A 23,054-nucleotide genomic window follows, 5' to 3' on the forward strand; every position below is an offset into this window, starting at 1 on the left:
GTCTGCTAGCAGGTCCCACTAAGGAGGCCTGGTTTCATCAGACGTCCTTTGTGGGACCTGCTGCAGATCTTGTAATGGGGCGGCCCATAATGAACGATGCCGGTCCCTTATCGGCACCGTTCATTACGAGTCCGCATTCCTCGTTATGAAGCCCCTTGTCTCCAACAAAGTAAGAGTGAGCCGGAATCCCATGTTTTTGGGCATGGAGTTCTTGCATGGCTTTAATCTTTACCAGAACAGCCTTTACCCATGGAATGAACATCCTGGTGATTCCTTGAGAGAGAATCCACAGTAGACAAGACAGTAGGGTTCACAGGCAACACTGGCAAAGTCTTGGGGTATGTACAAAAGGTACAAAAAAGGGCTGCAGTGAATACTTTAATGCTAGGCATTATTATAGGAAATCTCAGCCATGTCCAGGTATTCAGCCCAATCTGTTTGAACAGCATTAGTGTAGCAACAGAGGTATGTTTCCAAGGTCGGATTTGTACTCTCATTCTGGCCATTTGTTTGTGGGTGGTAACCATAACTAAGTGCCTTTTGAATGCCCAGGGTTTGACAAAGGGTGGTCCAGAATCGGGAAATGAATTGTGGTCCACGATCAGTGATTATTTTTCCAGTTAATCCATGGAGACGATATATGTCATGCAAGACTGTCATAGATGTCTGATACGCTGTAGGTAGAGATAAAAACTGAATAAAGTGGGCCAGTTTACTAAAACAGTTGACCACCACAAGAATGCAAGTGTAACCTTTAGAACTTGACAGATCCGTGATGAAGTCCATAGAGATGGTGTGCCAGGGGTATGGACGTATCTCGATGGAATGAAGAAGGCCCACTGTTTTATGGCAAGGAGTTCTATGTATGGCACAAACAGGACAGGTGTGTTAAAGCAAAAGGAAATATCGAGGCTGAGTACCACAAATTGAAATACACCAAACACGGGCTATAAAAATTCACAGATCTTTTATTCTGCGCAGTTTACAAAGAAACATATAAACTATCTGTCTCTCAATACCCCACAATGAGTACCAGCCCATCAAAGAGAGGAGAGAGAGTGCTGGACATTTGAACATTCATGTTTTTTATACATTTCCACAATATTGTCCAGCCCCTCTACATGTTAATAATCTGCGGTCTAGAGTTTGTGCCGAGTTCACATACAGCTTGTACAATATGTATACGGATTATATGAGTTTGCATTTCCATCAAGTTACAATGGCGATGTATATTCTCGGATCCCACAGTAAGCCTTATTCTATATCCCAACACAATGTAGTTAAGCCTGGGTCCACGCTTGGCATTTGCACATCATTGTCGCCGATGTGTATTCTTGGATGAGGCTTGTTAGCGTAGACAGTACTAAGACAACAGTTCATTCGTAGGACAAGGTCTCTTTACCTAGTCTTACCAGTCGGCCGTGGACAGTCTAACCATTAACAGAACTAAAAGGTTGGGAGGCTTGGTTGCAAGTTACAAACACGGTCCAGAGAACAGAGAATCATACAAACAGAAATCATAATGGCAGATGATTCTAAAATGGCGGCAAAGTCGATCAGAAATCGCAACTTTGCAACGCGGTTTTCTTCACACAGCAACTAGGCTTAGGCCAATAAAAGTCAAAAGGAGGCATAATATGATTTCCGTTTAACAGGTGGAGACGTAAGTATTGACACAGGTTCGCATACCGAGCCACCAGGATTGGCGATTTACCAGTTCCAGTTGGTCCGCGGTGTCCAGCGGATTTAGCATCATGACAGCCACATAAAACCATGTGCCGTAATGAAGCGGTGGGTAGATACAACTTGCTGCGATAGGACTCATACTGCATGTTTGCTGAAGTGTGCAGGTAACAAAGGCAAATATGTGTCTGAGGCTTGCAACCCTTTCACCAAATCCAAGAAAGTTTGAATGACCATCAAGAACTGTTTGGTGGCTAGAATCTGTGAAGGCTTCATAGGGGGGTTTTCATCTATGTGATTGTTTTGTGAAAGTGCGTCTGCTTTGACGTTTTGTGTTCCTGGAATGTATGTTATGATAAAATTGAACTGAGAGAAGAATACAGCCCAACGAGCCCGACGACTGTTGACACATGACAGGGATTGCAGGTACTGTAGATTCCTGTGATCTGTCTGGACTTTAACTGAATACCTACTTTCCATTAGATGATGTCTCCATTCCGGAAACTGTCCTTAATTGCAAGCAGCTCCTTTTCAATAATGACATAATTCCACTCACTGGCTGTCAACTGGTGGGAAAAATAGGCTATGGGATGCTTGTAATTTGTTATAGGGTCCCATTGCAGTAGGACAGAGCCAGTAGCCTTGGTAGAGGCATCCACCTCTTTGATATAAGGAACTTCGTTGTTGGGTAGTAGCAGAATAGGGGCTTTCACCATTTTATCTTTATATCCTGAAAGCCGTGTTCAGCAAGGTCATCCCACAAAAAGACGTGACCCTTACATAGCAGACGTGTGATATCCGAGGTGTGCTAGCCAAAATTAGGAATGAAGTGGCAGTAGTAATTGGCAAAACCCAAGAGACGTTGAAGTGATTTAACATCCTGGGACTTGACCAGTATTCTACGGCCTTAATTTTCCTTGGATCCATGTGGATGCATAGGGGGCTGATACCACTGCCCAGGAGTTCCATCTGGTTGGCATAAAGATGGTTCTTCGATTATCTGCTAAGGACTTCAGAGACATGGACCACGTTGTTAGGAATCGCAAGAATCTACATGTGTGCAGGGTGCAACGCACCAGATCCATTCCGCCCATTACTAGATCACAAACAAAATGTAAAGCATCCTCTCCGTTTATACCAATGTATTCACTATCAACAAGAGCACCGTTTTTGGCCCGTTACTTGTTGCCGTGGCAGCAATATAGGACTTTCATAAACCAGTGTCGGCTTAATTTCCTATGTCGACCCAGCATCTTTTCCCGACTCCACTACTAAAGCTACATTTGTATTGTCCTACTTGGGTGGAACTGCAGCCGCCTGGGCAAAACCTCTTTTAGAGCACAACACTTATATGATGTATGACTGTGATGCCTTGATCACATTCTAGGTTCCTTGCTTTATATCCAACAGACGGTTTGGTGCAATAGCTGTCGTATTGAAAGGCCTCCAGGAAGGATTTCTCAAAGTCTGAGAAGGAATCCAGGATCGGACTCCGGGCAGAAAAATAAGGAGTGGCCCACGCAAAAGCATTTCCAGTGATGTTGTTCAATATGTACCCAATCCTTGCACTATCACTCGCAAAGTGCATAGGACAGAACAAAAACTGCACTCTGCAATAATTGAAAAATTCTGTGAGGGTGCCAGGATCACCATCCTACCTTATGGACACCAGTGTGACTCAAAGTGCTTTCGCCCAATGGTACCACTGTGTACTGGGCTATGGTGTCCTTTAAGAGCTGGTTCTCTTGCTTTGGAGAGGCTACATCTTGGTGTAGAGCTCTCATTTCATCCCGTAACTCTTGTATGGCCTCCGTATCATCAGGACCAGGAGAAAGGAGTCTCAATCTATCAAGCAAGACTGAGTGGAGTTTCAATCTATCAAGCAAGACTGAGTGGAGTCTCAATCTATCAAGCAAGACTGAGTGCTGGCGCGTACCTGATTTGGTTTTCTTGGGAAGCAGGAAGCACCACAACAAACTCCGAACTGGGGCTGTTTCAATGTGAGGCTGGAATACCACCCTACACTTACCAACCAAGCAAGCAATCCCTTTGAGGTAAGGGGCAGGGTGGTTCTCCCTAAACTATGATAGGGGTACCCCAGGATTTAACGTGGTCCAGAGACAGTGCCAGACACTGATCTCGGGTACCATGTTGGAAGGCACAAGAGCAAGAAGACGAGGCAGGGTGCGAGCAGGTTAAGGCAACAAGAAGCCAGAAGACCTCAGGCAGAGGAGAGTAAGAAGAAAAAGAGTAACAAGGCAGAGACCAAGAGCTGCAGGGAATCATCCAGGGTGGATGCATGGAGAAAAGGAGAAAAGTGAGGCAACAAGGAAGATGAGATGCAGAGTGACTAAAGCTTCCTGCTTTAGTACTCGTGTGCGAGAACGAGGCGGTTAGCATCCAGTTGCCAGGCAACCCTGCGTGTGCAGTTGAGCACCTGCCTGGGAACGCCCACAGCGTGGCTGCCCTTGGCATTGCTACGAGGAACATGGTGGTGCCCTGCTGCACCAAGCCACCGGGACTGCACCTTCCCCTGTGCCCGCATGGTGCCAGGGAGCACCACTGTGGTGGCAACAGAGTGGGGGAAGCCACTGAACAACCCTGCATGCGCCACGGAGGTAAGCGATATGAATGATACAGCCGTCGCGCACCGCGGCCATATCGGGAGGGCCGGGAGGTAGATGGAGACAATGACACCCACTCTATGTGCCCTGTCAATTTCCATGTTGACCACTTTCTCATCTGGAAGCAGGTCAATAAACAGCGGTGCCATCAGGCTCCCCTTTTGCCTTCTCTTTTAGGTATTTCAGGTGGATGAGCAGTTCTCTAAGTCTTCACATCTTGTGGCCAACTCTGCCACTGTATGTGCTGCAGCGTGTTAATATCTTCCATTGCTCGGGGAACTTGCACCCCCAGACCCTCGAGCAGCTGCTCTGGTATATCAATCCTATCCCCTAGCTGCGCCAGGTCCATCTGAAGGGCAGTCACCAACTTGGTTACATCCGCTTTCAATTCTGCCCATTCTTTCATGAGGTTTTCTTAAAATGTATGTAGACATGACAAAATGTCCTCCTTGGAGAAGGAGACCGAGTGGAGCTCCCATGCTTTTGTCTGCTGTGGTTTGGCTGCCCCCCCCCCCCCCCGCTGGGCGGGGCGCTGGTTAAATGAACTGGTCCAAGTTTCCCTCCTGCCTTGTTTTCTCTGGGGTATCCATTAATGCCTCAGCTGGGCCACTTTTGTTGTGACAGTTCTTCCTGCTTATGTATTGACTACCTCAGCGTGGCGAACTGAAGCCCTTGCTCTGTTTATGGATGGGCTCATGAGGCCAGAGCTCTGCCTGCCGTCATCTTGGAATGTAGGCTGCCCTCAATGCTTACAATCACTCCCCGGGTTGGGTAATTCCTTCTTTCTGCAACCACACTCAGTATGTGCTCTGGGGGGGGGCGTGCCAGCTCTCCTACTTCGCCGCAAATTGCACTCACTGCATGGTTGCCCAATCCTGAATGGATTGGGGACTGCAGCTCACCGCTAGCACCTGGGTCCCCTCTTCCCAGGCACATCCGCCCCAGTCGGCCTCTTATCAAGTCGAAGCTGCCGTTCACACCCTCCGGTTTCCGCTCTCCGAAAGGGACTAAATTACGTTCTCAACTTGCTCTCCTTGGCGGTTAACTACCGACGGTGCCGTACCACAACCTAGACAGAATGGCGCTGCATGCCCTCCTTCCATCGTTTACTAGTTCTTTGCCATCTGCAGTCTGCCTTTGAGGATATTTTCCATTGACGCCCCTCCTTGCCACTGTAGTGAGGTCTGCGGATGCCTCATTCTGTATTGTTTTGGCAAGTTATTAATGTCCCCAGGAGACATTCACCGGAGCCTAACAGCCCTCCGCATCACCCTGCCGCCATCTTGGCTCCTCCTCCAAACTATTTGCCTTTGGATTTGTTTTTTCGCTAATTGGTCTGCTGGGCAATTGTAGCAGATTTAAAATTTTAAAACCGTAATTACCCAGAGGGAGATGCTTGTTTTAGTTTTGCAGATTTGATCAGGGGCTTCTAAGTTTCCGAAAAACAATGATGTTTTAAAATATGGAAAAGGGATTAGATGCAAAATTCAGATTTTTAAAGACTTTATTTTAGTGCAAAACGAGCGGGTCTCATAGAAAATTCTATCAAGTAGCATGCGACAGGGATGGTAATGTGAAATGGAAGAAGGACATGACTGGAGCAGGTTAGGAATTCAGTAATATGCCCCTGTCCTTGGACATGGCCAGTATGTGGTCTTACAGGTGAGTAGCAGCTTGATTAGACGAATATACACTTATTCTGAGCTTTTTAAATATGCCAAATTGCAGTTTAACTGCTCTCTAGGGTAGAAATGATGGTGGGTTTGGTTCATTTTCTGAAATTCTTGTATAAGGAGGTAGTTAGGGATGTTGAAATGAATGTTCAAGCCGCCTACAACTATCAGCTAGTCAGACATGCAAGAGAAATGGCCAGCAATTATTTGTTCAAAATGCATTGGAAGGATAGTGTAGATAAGTGTGGCGATCTTTAAGTAACTTTCGAAGTAAAGTACCCTGTTTAAGAGTTATGGATAAGAAGACAGGGAGTAGTAGATCAAGAAACCCAAAGATGGTGTACCAATAAACGGCTCCCATCTTTTGCTCCTCTTCAACCTCTCCCTCTCTACTGCAACCTTTACACGAATCAAGGTAGCGACAGTAGTGCCTATCTTCCAGAAACCCTCTCTGTCCACCACTGACCTGGAAATGATCAAAATGTCTGTCCTCCCCCACTGTTCAAAACTCGTGTGCATTCTGCCTTCAAAAGTATCACTAGTTATCTCCAGCCGAACAATCTCTGTAACCTTCTACAATCTGGATTCCGCAGAAATCACTTCATTGACCTGGCACTGACATATGTCTTCGACTCTCTTTTCTCTGCTCCCACTTCAAACTCTTCTCAATCCTCATCCTTTTTGATCTCTCCATTGCTTTCGACACAGTCAACAACTCCTCCCTCAGGCTATCCCTTTCTAACCTTGGAATCCAAGACACACTCTTACCTAGAATGACTTCCATCACTCTGGTCGTTCATTATCTATATCCTGGATAACTGGCAGCTGGGATACTAGCCCGCACCCTGAAGAAATCCCTGCGGTTCTGTCCTATGTACATGTTATTCACACTTTACAACTCCTCCCTCTGCAAACTTATCTCCTCCTTCAGGTCCTCCTGTCATGTCTTTTGGGATGATGCCAAAGTCTTCTTCACCTTCTCTCCTTTACGCCTGACCTCTTGACTAGGATCTCAAAGTGCCTCTCCACCGTCAGTCAGTGCATGGCACATTAAGTGCAAATCCTCAAGGACCAAAGCCATTTATCTACCAATTTCTGATGCTCCTATTCTTCTCCCCAACCAATGTTATTTCCTTCTGACCTCCTCACACCATCCCCTAAGAGACACAACCTTGGGGTTGTCTAAACAGCAATCTATAGCACCATCACTTTATCACCTCTAAATCCACTGCTGCTGGGATCCCCTCCTTAACATCTGTAGGATTCACCACTTCCTCCCCTTCCAGTCTACTAAATCGCCCGACTACTAATCGAGCCTCATTCTGGGACAACAATGCTGCTCCTACGAGCGCTTTCACAGAATCCTCAACTATGCCAGCTTCACCCTGTACAATATCGCTGGCTCCTTTCCCAGCACCTTCAGATGGGCTGATTCTCCATGCACCATTGGTCCTTCTAAAAATTCCTACTTCTTGCTACTATCCTCCTTGCACCCTTCGACTTAGCACCCCCCTCCTCCCTGAATCTGGTAATAACCCGGCCATTCTGGGCGCATTCTCGCTTCCACTCATCGCCTTCCTATCTTCTCACCACTTGAACTCCTTTCTCTCTGACATTAAAAGCACCATCAACATTCAATTAGTTAAATCAGGCCTAAAGCGTCAACTCCTACATCTTGAAGGAGCACCCACTCACTCTTTAAGAAACCCACCCTCCCTACTGCCACCCCACCTATTGTCAACTACTTGTAACTATCCCTCGGTGCTTTCTGTTCTTTATTTTTTACAACCGTTAATGTTCCATTTTCTTTTAAACCCCAACTCCATCTCGTCTTGTGCTAACTATCCACTGCTTGAAAATCTGTTGGAAGGCACTTACCTGTTTGTATTACTATGATCCAAACACGATGCCAAACGCTTTATAAATCGGACCTATAGGGTGTTAGTTTTGGTGGAACATAATACTCAGATTACCGATGACATTAAAGTCGGTTCGATAGCTTGGTGAGTTAAGCTCTCTGGCTAAGCATCTTTGTTACGCCTGCATTCACGGGTTTGAATCCCAGCTAGTCCGTGTCAACCCTTTAACCTTCAGAGGTCAATAATTGTGATACTATTAAATTGGGTTATAACTCGGATAATTACAGCACTTAGAAGCGGGAAAGTGTGGTCTTGAAGCACCCTATATAAACATGATATTGTATAAACGATGATACATTTTTCTATAAGCAGCATGGCAATTAGGTGTTCACATGACCCTTATTACGCTACAGAAGGGCACTTCACATGCACAATGGGATATTACAGCTTATCTGTCACACCCTGTTTAAGCATCAATAGGCTCAGATCAACCAACCTTTATTTCCGCTCTATACTATGGAGTTGCATGCCCTGCAAGCTGTCCTGTACCTCTTTTCCTCGGGATTGCCTTATTCCCAGGTGCATATTAATGAAGGGAAAGGTATCAATCTCTCAGGGGATTGGGCACATTTCATGGGCAGTTCGCAGCTCGTATGGAAACCAGGTATCCTGAGAGGTACGCCTGCCCGAGATGTGTTTTGGAAAAGATCCATCAACACAACACCACGTAGCACCTGAAAGAAAGTGCCTTGTTGCACCCAAACCTGTGGCATTACATTTATATGGAGATGTGCCCCTGCCAAAATGCAGGGAGACAAATGTCCATACTGGCATGCCCATGTCAGTAACACACTGCTATCTGCACTGACGTACATACATTCCATGTACCCATGGTGCAGTCCACCCTCCAGTGGAACCAAGCAGCAGATGTGTGGAGACTGTTCCTTCAGAATTCTTGTCAATATCCAATCACGTCTTTGACTTCCTTACATCTTGAAACTAAGAAGATCCCGATTGAGCTCAAGAGGGTTAAAATTGAAGGTTTGGTTTTCAGGGTATACCAACGTTTTAATCACAGTTGGGTACTGTGCCCCCATGGAGAAACAAATTATCTCAAACATTAGCTTTTTGATTTTATTGAATTACAATTCAACTTTAGGGCCGCTCTGAATTTCAATTGGGACCACCCCAACTCAAGCTTGTCCTGATTGAGCGGAAGCGGGTCACAAATGAGGGTTTGGTTTCAAGGCATACCAACTTTTAAATCGCCAGTACTTGTTCCGGCTCCTCCCCACCCCTACACACATTGTTGGGTCCTTCGCCCTCATACAGAATCAGATTTTCTAAAAAATCAACTTCTTGATTGAATTACAATTCAACCTATGACCAGCTGTGTTGGTTGCCTTTTTAATGAATTTCAATTTAGACCACACCAACTCCCTCTCACTAAAATAGCCTACATACTTTTCTCCAGAAAGTACACTTTATTAATAAAAGTATTTTATATCACAGTTAATGTCCGACTCCTCTAGCTTCGAAGTACTTACCAGGGAATCAAACCCATGTTCCACAGCCCCCACGGTGAGCATGTTACACTCCCTGCCTTGACTTTTCATGACTGATAGACTTGTACTTTGACCTTGGAAAGCAGACTCCTTCACTCTGTGATTTTCCTTTTCAGTGGCCATCTGTGAAAGATCGTGTTATGTGCAAGATGAATTGACCAGTGCTTAAGTCCCCTTATGTTGGTGCTCCTGCAACGTGTGTGCTAGTTGGCCAGTTTAATACAGGTCTACTGTTCCTCGCGTCTAGAATTTTCCCAGCTGCAGCCATGCTTGTTGAGTCGTCATTGAATGTGTTGTCTTGAAGCCTATTCCCTGGAACCTCCTGCCACTGTGGCCCTGGAGTGAACCGTTTCACTTCCAAATCCAAAAATTAATAAGACCCTTTTGTTAATGTTCTCTGAAAACTCCTCTGTACTTTATTAGACACAGCATATCTAATCCAGGTGTCTTCAAGTGTGGTTCTGAATTAAATCTGCTTCTTGCTTTCAGGATATTCACACACAAACATTAAGGGCATCGCTATGGGTGAAGCGGTAGTACCTAAACAAGTGGTATTTGGAAATACAGCCAGTTTTACAGATCCACCTAATTATGGGGTTTGAACCACAAAATCAAACTAGCTGCCCGCATTTTGTTGAAGGTATTATTTCCACAATAAAATGGCGGCATTGCAGCCTGCAGAATTACTGTTTGGAGTAGTATCACTGCTCCCCAATTAAGTTTCTAGGGAACTTTGGATATGGGAGTAACAATATGACCAGTTTATTACCATTACTGAATGCGGTAACAGTAACTTTTCTCACAAAACTTGAAATGAGGCCCAAAATCTTAAAGGAAGTTCTTTTCATAATCAGCAATTATCCTGGAAACCTGGTGTGAGTTGGGCTCTGAAGGACCGGACTTGGAAACCCCATTTCCAATGGATTGTGTCCTCCAACGTATTCCTCATCTTAGATGTATTCCATCCAGCTTTAGCTGCGTCGGAAAAATATTTCGGCAGAGGGCACCGTGCTTCAATGTCGTCGAGTCGATGGTCCCTCGAAGCCCTCCGTCGAGGGTGACGTCATCGGGTATACAAGGAGCACACACGGCGCCCGTTGGCCTCAGTTCCGGTTTTGCACAGTGGATATTGCTTCGGAGATTTGGCGCGCCTCGAGTTCTGTGACGCAGTAAATACTGAAGAATATTCGCTATGTCCTCATCATCGACTCTGACTACGACCCCGCAATCTGGTTTCAAAAATTGTAAATCTTGCGGTTTGAAAATGTCCATCACGGACCAGCATTGAGAATGTCTGTGGTGTCTTGGGAAGGGCTACGACAAGGAGGCCTGTACGAAGTGTCAGGCGATGACGGGGAAGGCCTTGCGAGAGAACAAGGGAAAACTGCAGGTAGGTCATAAATCCAACCGGAAAGCCTCTAGTGTCGAGTTGAGGTCCCGTGAGGAGAAGTCTCCTCAACACGAAAGGCATCGGTCTAGGTCCAGAAGCGATTCCCATCGCTCTTCATCTTTGACGAAAAACTCCAAAATAAGATGCCACTAGTCCCCTTCCACCTCGTCCTCAGACGAATCCCCAAAAAGGATGAAATGCCCACAAAACATTCTTCTTCCGAATGGTGGGAAGCATTCAGGGTGAAAATGATGGAGGTGTTTGAGAAAGCGACCCTCGGTCCGCGCCTTCTTCGGAAGCCGGCCGGGAGCATTATCGCTCTGACACTCACGCACCCTCGAGGCTGGGTGATCGAAGAAGGAAGGATCGGGAACCTTGCAGGATGCCGAGCGAAAAAGACCGCTCGAGTCGAGTCGACCGCTCGAGGTCACCGACGCCGTCTGAAACGCGATGCACCTCGAAGGACAAATCTTCGAAGAGCGCCTCGACGCCATCGAAGCCGGCTCTGTTGACGACCACTATTTCATCGGCGCCATCAACGCCTTTGTCAACATCGTCCCCGAAGCCCTCGCCACCAAAGGTTCCAAAGGCTCCAGTTCAGCCAACTCAGCCAGAAAAAGAAAAAGAGAAGGCTGCAAAGGCTGTAATGCCTTCAGGTTTCACTAATACACCTCTCCCACCTCTCCCAGAAAAGGTCTTTAAACCTCTTCCAAGGAAGGAATTTTTCAAATCCCTGACTTCAATATTTGAGGAACAGGAGAGAGGATCTGATGAGGAGAATGTTCCTTTTGGACTGGAATATGGTACCCCAAATGTCCCAGAAGGCCTGATTTCTGAAGAAAGCAGGATGAGGGACCTGGTGGAAACCTTACATAATGCAAGTGGCATTGATACATCTCCTGAAACAGATTTTGGCAGGCCAGAACCAGGAGAGCATGCCAGTCCCTCATACCATCAACTAATGAAAAAAGTGGTCGATTATTTAGGATGGGCTAGACCACCTACCCAATTCCTCCAGGATGGATTTGACCGATATATTGAATCATGGCCCCACCGAAGATCCAATCCTACCCTTCCATGTAGCCTTGCAACATAGGGTGGCCAAAAATTGTGAGACTCCGGATTCTATTCCTCCAGGGAATAAATCCCTTACTTCAAAATACCGCCCTTCCAGTAGCGACTCCGGCTATTTGTCTAAACACCCAACTCCCGAGAGTCTGGTGGTCCAGGCAGCCACAGCTTCAAATAAAATGGCGTACCCTTCTATCCCTCCAGATAGGGATGACAAGCGTGTGGATGGTTGGGCATGCAAGGTATTTTCAGCTGGGAGTATGGTGTTAAAATCAGCCAACTCCATATGTGCCTTGGCAAAGTTTTTGTACACTGTGTGGGAGTGCATTGTAATGGCGGCGGAGCACATACCAGAAGGGGGTGAAAGGGAAGGATTCCTAGCCATTGTTAAAGATGGAAAGGAGGCCATGCAGGAATGCCATCAATCTGGATTGGACACTGCAGATAGTGTGAGCAGGTCCATGGGCACTAGCACGGTAATGCGCAGATTTGTGTGGTTACGGAAGTCGGATTTCGCACCAGACGTGCAGAACCGTCTACTGACATGCCTTTTGATGGGTCTCACCTTTTTGGAAACAAGGCTGAGAGCCATGAGAGGTTGCAGACCTCAAAAGCAGCTGCCAAGTCTTTACGAGCTGCTATTAGGCAACCTCAGCCTTTTCGTGCGCCAGGACAATCTTGGAGGGGACGATCCTATCGTTGCTGCTACTCAGATGGAAAGGCGAGAGGAATGGCCAGTCAAATGGGCCAGAGAAAGGCCACTTGGGGTGGACGAGGAAAACATGCAAAGCCAACTCCAGCTGCAGCCTCTTTGCCATCAGCGGCTGCAGCAACCGCCACAAAACCGCTTTGAGGACTTGCATCACAAGACACCAGTGGAAGCAGGCTGTCACAGCATCTGCAAGAATGGCAAGCCATTACTTCAGATGTTTGGGCTCTAGAAATACTAGCCCAAGGTTACTGCCTTCCTTTTCTAACGCAACCTCAAAGCAATCCATCAGGGAGACACCTTTTGTTTTCAGACCCGCTCCAGCAGCAGGAAGTTTTAACCCTGCTGGAGAAAGGTGCTATAGAACCAGTACCTGCAGCGGAGAGGAATGGTACCCCCCTTACTTACTTTTTGATCCCCAAAAAGGACAGAGGACTGAGGCCCATCTTGGACTTAAGAGGCTTGAACAAGCTCCTCAGGAAGGACAAGTTCAAGATGTTTACTATTTCTCATATCCTTCAGGCTCTTCAGCTTCAGGATTGGTTGGTGTCATTGGACTTCCAGGATGCTTATTTTCATGTGCCAATTCATCTCAAGCACAGAAAATACCTGAGGTTCGTAGTTGGCGACTCACACTATTAGTTTTGAGTCCCTCCATTCGGATTGACCTCTACCCCGAGGGTCTTCACCAAATTAATGGTAGTGGTGGCAGCGCACCTCAGGGGAGGGGGGATTCACATCTACCCCTACCTGGACGATTGGTTGATCAGGGCACGTTCTGCCGAACAAGCCCTGGATCATCTGAAAGTCACCTGCCACTTCCTCCACAGACTGGGCTTTTCCCTCAATTTCAAGAAGTCACAGATGACACCTTCCCAACAGCTTCAGTACATAGGAGCTGTATTAGACACGTCCTTGGGAAAGAGCTCGCCTCCCAAGTCGAGGGCTCAAGACATTCTTCAGATGGTTTCCAAATTCCAAAATGCCCAAAGTCTCCAGGCCTATGACTTTTTAAGGTTGCTGGGCCTCATGGCATCCTGCATCTTCCTAGTGCCAGAAGCACGCCTGAGGATGAGATCCCTTCAATGGGCTCTAAAGACTCAATGGTCCCAGTTCTCAGGTCAAATGACGGATTTTCTTCAGATTCCATACAGGGTTTAGCAGGATCTTCTGTGGTGGACTTGCACAGAGAACATCCTAAAAGGAGAACATTTTTGGCAACCATGGCTGGAGATTACAGTAGTGACGGACGCCTCACTCATGGGGTGGGGAGCTCATGCCAACGATCTGACAATCAGCGGTCGTTGGTCTCCATCTGAGTCCAAACTACACATCAACCTTTCAGAGCTGAGAGCAATCAGACTAGCGCTGAAGGCTTTTCTACCATCTGTCAGAGGAAAAAATGTCCTGATATTGATGGAAAGCACAGTGGCCATGCAATATCTAAACAAAAGAGGAGGTGTAGGGTCACTACCTCTGTGTAGAGCGGCAATGCAGCTCTGGTATTGGGCAATTCAAGAAGAAATCTCCTTAACGGCAGTTCATCTAGCCGGGGAGGAGAATATGACGGCGGATGCTCTGAGCAGGCAGAGCACGGTGTCCCACGAGTGGGAACTAGCTCAGGAAGTCATTCAAGAGATCTTCGCCCTTTGGGGAAACCCTCAAGTAGACCTATTTGTGACTGGAATCAACCGGAAGCACGAAAGGTATTGCTCAAGGGAATTTCCCCCAAGAGGAGCTCTAGGGGACGCGTTTGTGGTAGAGAGGAACTTCCCACTATTATATGCGTTCCCTCTGATTCCGGTCATTGCTCAGGTCATCAGGAGACCGAGGTGGTTCGGAAACCACATGATCCTAATTGCCCTGCATTGAGCCAGGAGAACGTGGTACCCGGACCTTCTAGACATGTCCATCTGTCCCCCATTACGTCTTTCTCAGAGAGAGGACCTTCTCTCACAAATGGAGGGCCAGGTTCTCCAGCCAGAGGTCAAGATTCTCAACCTTCATGCTTGGTATCTGAAAGGCTGAGATACAAGGATTGGGACCTTCCAGATGATGTCATGGAGGTGTTGCTTTCGGCAAGAAGGCCAGCAACAAAATCTCTATAACGTTTCAGTTGGAAAAGGTTTTGCAACTGGTGCAGAGAAAATAATGTTGATCCTTTTCTATGTTCTATTCTGGAATTACTGTCCTTCCTCTTGTCCCTAGCACATAGAGGTCTAAATGTTGGGACCATTAACGGTTATCTTGCGCGCTTTCCATTTTCAAGCGTTCGTCGGAAGAATGCTCCTATTTCAAAATTCCTTTAATAGTACAATTCTTAAAAAGGACTCACCAATGTGTTTCCTCCTTACCCTTTCCAAGTACCAATTTGGGATCTTAATCTGGTTCTAAAATTCTTAATGTGTGCCCCTTTTGAACCCTTGCACACTTGTCCATTAAGATTACTAACATGGAAAACTGCTTTCCTAGTTGCTTTAACATCTGCAAGAAGAGTGAGAGAATTGCAGGCACTGTCTTCTGGGCCACCCTATACTGTGTTCCATAGGGACAGATTGGTATTAAGGGTTAAACCTTCATTTTTACCTGAAGTAGTGTCCGATTTTCATTTGAATCAGAAAATTGTTCTACCCGCGTTCTATCCTCCACCTCATCCTAGTAAGGAAAAGGAAAGATTGCACAGGTTGGATCCGAGATGAGCTCTAATCTTTTACATTTCTAGGCTTTACAATCTTAGAGTAGATAATCAAATTTTCATTGGCTACACCAGAAGGAAATTGGGTCAAACAGTGTCAAAACAAACCATATCATGTTGGATTGTGCTTTGCATTTCAGAATGCTACAGATTGGCGGAGAAAGACCCACCAGAAAGCTTAAGGGCCCATTCCACCAGAGGCATAGCCTCTTTGACAGCCCTTCAAAAAGGTGTTTCCATAAAATCCATTTGTGAAGCAGCAACTTGGTCATCACTACATACTTTTTTCAAATTTCTATAGTCTGGATGCTTCCCAGTTTAAGGAGCGGAATCTTGGTAAAGCAGTGCTATATTCAGCCATATAAGGGTATCAAAAATCTACTCCCTCCTCCAGAGAATTTTCCATACTGGTTTGGGAGTCTATCTAAGATGAGGAATACATTGGAGGACACAATCCATTCGAAGAACAAGTTACTTACCAATGGTAATGTTCCTTCATTTGGATGTTCCTCCAACGTATTACTCATCGCCCTCCCATCCTACCCCTCTGTCGATTTTCCGGGTTGTTGCCACTTCAACTCTCACAAGGCTAACACCTTACTACAGGCACAATCTACACAGTAGAACAAGAGTTGGGAAAAAACAGAACTGAAGCCAACGGGCGCCGCGCGTGCTACTTGTATACCCGATGACGTCACCCTCGACGGAGGCCTTTGAGGGACCATCGACTCGACGACATCGACGCACAGCGCCCTCTGATGAATTTTTTTTCCGAAGCAGCTAAAGCTGGATGGAATACATCTAAGATGAGGACTACGTTGGAGGAACATCCAATCGAAAGAACGTTACCAGTTTGTAAGTAACTTGTTCATTTTATCGATAAGATATGTGCTCTACAGTAGTTCCTAAATGACATAATCACTGTGGCAAATAGAAACTTATTTTTCAAATTTTATGCACAAATTAAGAAAACACATGCATCATCAAATCAAAAGTAATCTCAAGAATGAATCGCCAAGTTACACATTAAACTGACAGACATGATTTTATTGGTGTTGAGCTTCATAAATCGTATCAGTTTATGACATTTTCTTCTTTTTATACATGAACAGTTAGTACAAAATATGCGTGTAATCATGATTCATAAGAGTAGTGATTACAATTTCAGGTCAGTATAAGAAAAATTACCTCATTATAGTTAAAGTGAAAATACTGGATTTCTGATACACATGTAGTTAGCTCTGAAATTGTTATGTAATAATACTTCACTACAGTTGTAAGACAAAGAACCCAACAATACAAGTGTACAAACGGATGAGGCATACGTTGTTACTTTTGAGACACAATATTGTTCATGTTGAACATCCAAAGCACAATTAATTGGAGTTCCGGAAAGTCTATGAACATCTTTTTGTAGTATGTTCACCTCTGGATTGTGAAATCAAATCGAAAATGTCTTCATTACAGTAAGTTAAGTATGCATGGAAAAATGTCCATGGGGAATTCAAATGTGTTACTCTCATTCAACACACAAAGCATTTTGTTTTAATGGAATAATAGACTGAATGATAATAGTTTAAGACCTTCCACAGAACATTTATCAAAATCCCTTTTCATTTATAATGGATATGAGTACCATTCTCTTGTGAAAATTGTAATTCCAAATTGGTCATTTTTTGACAATGTGAAGACAATCTAACAGTTTGGTTGGCGTGATATATACATTATGTGTAGTTGTTTGTTTGCATTTGTGATGTTAGATTTTGGTATTTTCTTCCCCACAATGTCATTGTAATTTAATACACAAAGACTTCCACAAGCGTGTTAACTATCTGAATGACCATTCTGCCATTGTAAAAAATGGTATCATTACAATATAGTTATATTATCTTTTTATCTTTTTGCATTCTAACTGTCCGTCTTATCAACAGGTTTTGGGATAGATTTGGACTTTAGCAATGTATTTCACACAAATGAATAGTAGAAGTAATTTAGTTTGCAGGGCATTGCCAGGAAAGCCTACTCATTCATACACTAAACTGAAATATACCATGTTACCGACTTTTGGTAACTAGATGAGCAAAGCTCAAAATTCGGTAGATGATCATAGTGTCATGAAAGGATAAGTCACTCTTTAAACTAGTTCGGAAATGGCCTCAATGCATTGATCACCAATGGTTTTTCAATGGATTATTTTGATATAAAGATACTGAGGTTGGTTTATACTCAATCGAATATTATATTCATTGAAATCAATATCTACAATTGCAGGGTAAGATATGATTAAGCCTCTGTGATCTATGATAAATATTTCATGGTCAAATATTAAATGCCAGTATCTGATAGCAGCACTCACTGACATACAGTGTGTTTTTATATTTGTCGATGGTAAAAGTGGTGAATGGCTTCGGCAACTTGAAACCTCAGTGCACCATTTGCTGGCCAGTGGCAAAAGGGATTTGCCAGTTCACCCCGGCTAACCTTGAAGGTATCCTGACCCTACTTGGCAGCTCCAGTCTCGGAAATATGAAAATCCCAAAAAAGCATCACAGTACCCGGCTGTAACTGATAGCTCAGTTACTTGGCTGCTGAAGATAAATTAGGGACAGGCGGCGGGGACAGTGAAGGACCTTTGGGCTGTTTCATTTAAACATTTTGCCTTGATTTGCGCAGGATGCTCGACTTGCATTAAAGTCAAGATTCCATTTCAATGATTTTCAAGAAGGGGGTTTACATGCCTGCCCCATTCTACACTCCTCTGCTCCGGATTATCTAGTAGTAAATTACTGTTGTACAAAAATACACCTCATGGTCAGAAAAGTGTCATATTTAGGTTGTCCAACATTATGATATGGTTCAATTAAAACAATGCAAACGTAAGGAGACCAAATTGCAATGGAAAGCCTAAAAATGAGTGAAACGGATGAAATCTAGGGTGCTGGGCAGACACTTTACATTTGTAACACTTGGCATTACACATAGATCATATATCAAAATAAATCTGAAAGGCATCCCTTTGAAAGGTAAGGTATGTTAAGTGATCTATCTTATAATGCAATACGAGTATAACCGCCTGTGAATAATGTTCTTATTCACGCAAGTTGTGACATCACTACTGACCTGTAACATGAACATTACATCACTAGTGCAACTGTAATCAATCATTACCGTGGGGTTGTGACCTCACATGCCCTGCTGCATGACCAATCACAGAGACGAATTCCAGCTGTCTCTGCAGCACTTAAAGCCGTGACATGCTTTTAAAATCCCTTTCTTTTAGAATCCCTTCCTGTTACACTTTACAGCCATTAACTGATAAGGAACTGTTTATGCCAGTGTGTTTATTGTGGGCGCTGTTGAAGTTTAATACACAAAAGCACAACTGTGCATGTAATGGCTTATTCTGAAGCGCACAATGCAAACGGTTGTAGATGAATTTTATTAAACTGCTTAAACTATGTTTGTGCAACACACTAGAATTTGCATGTTCGCTGTTTTTCAATCCAACCAGATTCTACACACATCATATTGATCAGAAACTGGAAGATCTGCTTAATTGCATTAAGAAATAGGCCATGTGTAAAATGGGGTGGCAGTGTAGGGCCGTGCATTATAGAGAATACACTACCCACCATAGTACGTCAATAGGATATGGCAAGCTACCTTGGAGTTTTGTGACCTAGTAAAGGAACTCTCCCTTTGGTCTGATTCTTTATTTTAATCACAAAATTCCTCAGAGACTTGCAATACCTTTATAACATTTGGTGGGGAAACTTTATCCCATAGATATATCACCCTTCTGACAATATTGTTGTAATAACCTATTCAAATTTAGACCGGCTGGCCCCTTTTCTCGTGCTTTGCGCTGATGGCTGGATTTCTCCGGTGCTATCTGGTTTTCCTTTGCTCATGCAGAGGGATGGCAGAGGTGTATGGCCTCTGAGCTAGCGGCACTTTCTGCCATCGCCACTGAGATAACCCGCGTAAACAGGACAGATTGAGATCTGTCACTTGTTTACTTAGCACTTTCCCTCTGAAACTAAGCTGTGAAGCCTTTGGACTGCCTGCATAGAGCGAGTGGCAGCCCCTTGACAAAAACGGGACAGAGTGGCACTGATTAAGAACTCATCAGAAATGGACAAAGGAGGACAGCTGAGGCCTCAAAAGAGCATTTCATTTTCTTCTCTGTTTTTATGCTTAATGACATGTTCAGCGTCCAAAGCACGTCATAGGAGCAGTTGTTTGTTTTGTGTATGCATAAATGGCAATGTGTTATTATTATTATTACGTATGTTGGGGTACAGTGCTCTCAAGTTTCTCCCAGCCCAGGCATACATAGGCGATATAGTCCTGGGTTATCTTTTCATTCTAGGACTTTTAGTTTTGCATTTTACATTTGAAATCCAGAAGTACAAGTTCCAGAATGCAAAGCAATCTATAGAACTGGATGATTTAGATGAGCGTGGCATGGGCAATCTGCATACAGATGACTGGATGTGTTTCTTTACGAATCCCCTGGATAAGTGAAAGCAAAATTTAGGTACACATTTGATTTTGATGGCACTAAATTGTTTTTATTTCTGATTTGAGCAGAATTTTCTTTTTCGCCTGAAAAGACTGCCCGTGGGTGGTAGCGGTACATGGTACAAATCAACATTATATAACAATAGCAATATACAACATTCTCAAATGGTTGAACGATTTTTTCTTTTGTACTCAGGGCATGTAGTCCTTCATTTTTAATTATGTGTAAAACTACAAGTCCCACAATGTGAAGTAAAAAACACTGATTAAGCTAAACTAGCCTGACCTGGGCCTATTTGAGATCTCTGAGCATTGGCCAAGGAATTAGATGTTGTTAACTGTTCAACAAAAAACGTTCTATGTTTTGATGGAATCATTCTGTGTTGCGTTAAATTTGATGATAGGATAAATGAATTAGCAAATAGATATTAGATTTTAATAAACCAGACCAACCAGAGATTCCCTATCATTACATGGAGGGGGCGGGCTCATTTAAATATGTGGGCAGGGCTTTTAGTCCAGTTTTTGTGTTAAGTATTATTGTTGACCTTAACCATGTTTTGTTATATACGGACTATAAGTATTTCACTTTTTAAAGTTTGAGAATCCATGAGGCAAAGTTAGTTCAAATGACCCTTCATTACCCTGACAAATATTGCCGCCATAGCAAGATTCAGATTTGTTGTCAAATATTACCATTTGAAATTATTTTGGCAAAATGTCATTTTTATCAGTTGTAGGCAATTTAAAGTGTGTTTGTTTTAATGGTAGGCAAGGGGTTGTCTTATGACATGACCATGACCTCCTTTGGGGCATAGTTACCATTATGCAGAGCCATATTGCTGATCTCCGGAGGAGAAGCTTTACGGAAGAATTTGTGACCACGCTCATCAACACTTTCAAACACATATCCTGGTGGGGCAGGATAATTGGCGGGACAGATTTCGTTTTTCTTGGGTGTGTAGTCTGAACGGTACATGGTGCCGCCTTCAAAGGGAACTAAACTCTGAAGGGGGGCATTCATAGGTTTGAAGCTGTGAGTTGGGTTCATCTCATGGGGTATATAGTGGGATTGAAATGTGGTCAACCCTTCAAATTTACCAGATGGTCTTTGGATTTGTTGATCCCTCTTAACAATTTCCTGACGACCAGTTTCCCAGGCCCTGAAATCTTCCTTCATAGTTGTGTTGCCTTTGAAGGGCACTTTGACTCTCCGTCCTTGAGACATCGGCCTGATGGGGGCAACTGGGGACAGATGATGTTTTATATAGGCCATATGAGATGTGGTATCTAGTTCCATTTGCACCTCAGGAGGGACATATTCTGCCATCTTACGTACTTGCGGTAAAGATATGGACCAGGGCTGAAATCGGTCACGGAATTCGGTACTACCATTGAAGGCAGCGTTACTACCAACTTTGCTGTATTCGGGTTTACAGCTCTTTGCAATGCCTCCGAGTAGGCCTTTAAAATCAAGACGGTGTGTGGTTAGGTCATCAAAGGGTTGACTGCTTGGCTTGTATTCCTGCTTTTGTCTTGCATGTTTTGGTTCTATTTCGTAAGGTATATAGGAAATACGGTGGCTTGTAACACCATCAAATGGGACCTTGGACAGCTTGGCCATCGCAGAAGGTTTATAGCTTTCCCTGGGCTCTACGCCCTTGGGGATGAAATCATCTTGAAATGTAGTGCTGTTTCCGAACTTTACCGTAGGTCGATTGTAGGAATGGTCTGGCTTGGTAAGCTCCCTCTTCTGGATATCCCACGGTCTGTAGTCATCTTTAACAAAAGGATATAATAAAAGAAATCATTAACAAATCTACGTAGTCATGGTTAAGCAAATGTGTTCAATTTCCTTTGCATCTGCTCATTCCAAATTCATCTCTACTTGCAGTGCTCATGAAGGAACTAAATGGGAGCTGGATGCAGTTTCTGAAATAAAGACGGTGACGCTCATTTTAAAATGTGTGCTGCACTAAATGGAGGCATAAAATCAAGGTGTATTGTTTTCACGCCTCCATTTAACGCTGCAGCAGATTTTCGTGCGTCTACAAGTAAAGGCGATTTCTCCTGGGTTTACTCTTCAGTTGTAAACTACTTTTTGTAAATGTTTAGAATATCAAGATGGCGGCCCAACAGCATGTAAGTGCAAATGTTTTTGGTCCCCTGCATGCAATTTGGATTTTTCTTAAAATGTCTTTATAAATGTTGTGATGTGTACACATAACAGTCGATTGTGTCAAAGAACTAAGTCCTACGCGCTCGTCCTTTAAAATTCGAAACAAACGGGTCATTACGAGGTTGCTGGTCCGGAAACAACGGTACCGGTAAGCTTGCTGTTACTGTTGTTTCCAGACCGGCGAACTGCGATTTCTGTGAGCGGGTTCCTTTCAGCCCTAAAGGTACCCGCTCGCAGACCTTAACAGTTGCACAGGCACCATTCATGAAAGGTGCCGGTGCATCTGTCCTCCCCATTCCCATTGAGTCCAATGGGACTCGAATGGGAATGGGGAGTAATGTTTTCCGGCGCCCAGCAATGGGCAATTACCAGGACCGATGGAGCCGTAATTCCCCGGTAAGTCCCCATTGCCGGGTGACGGAATAAAAATGACTCTGGTGGTAACCGTGCCGGTAATTACCAGCACGGCTACCGCCAGACTCATAATGATGGTTGTGGCTACTGGGTATGACTTTTCTACTTCTAATGACAAGGTTAATGCCTCTACGTCATTACCAAATAATTATGGCCTGCATTTTCATTGCCTTCCAACGCCTACTTTGGCCATGCTCTCCAGTAGGCATGAACGCCTGTATTGTGAACTGTCACACCATTTCCACATGTAGTTGGCACTTTTAAATCAAAAGCATAAAATTTAAAAAATGCAAAATCACACATGTTAACTGTAGAATAATTTCTGCAGATATTTTCCCTTGTGATGGAGAAAACTTTAAAGTGAAAACATGGATGGACATTTGCAATAAGGATAATTACACATGCTCCCAATTGTTGCGGCCTAAGTGTAGGGAATACCATCCATATACCCCATCTTCTACCCACTCCACTCCTCTTGCAGCATTGTTCACAACGCTCACTGTTACTCACTTAGCCCCCCCCCCTGTAAATTCTGCAGAGTCCACTCCTAAAAAGTGGGATAGGAAAATCTGCCAACCAAGACTGGCTGGTCTGAAAAACCCTCAGAGACAATTTTAATTTGCATCGTTTCTGCATCACTGAGGTGGCCGGTTGTGAAAAGTGGGGCT

The 23,054-nt window shown here is 44.3% G+C and overlaps 1 protein-coding gene across 1 annotated transcript in view; it reads right to left on the reverse strand.

The window, feature by feature from the left end:
* Positions 1-19,824: 19,824 nt before the first annotated feature.
* Positions 19,825-23,054, reverse strand: part of SAXO2 (stabilizer of axonemal microtubules 2) — a 113,984-nt gene continuing 110,754 nt past the window's right edge. Inside the window, exon 4 of the mRNA XM_069625003.1 lies at positions 19,825-21,572. Within this exon, the coding sequence (XP_069481104.1) occupies positions 20,578-21,572 (995 nt within the window). The 3' untranslated portion in view covers positions 19,825-20,577. The remainder of the gene's footprint in view (positions 21,573-23,054) is intronic.

This window comes from Ambystoma mexicanum, chromosome 11 (genome assembly GCF_040938575.1).
Source record: "Ambystoma mexicanum isolate Mex_15411 chromosome 11, UKY_AmexF1_1, whole genome shotgun sequence".
Taxonomy (NCBI): Eukaryota; Metazoa; Chordata; class Amphibia; order Caudata; family Ambystomatidae; genus Ambystoma; species Ambystoma mexicanum.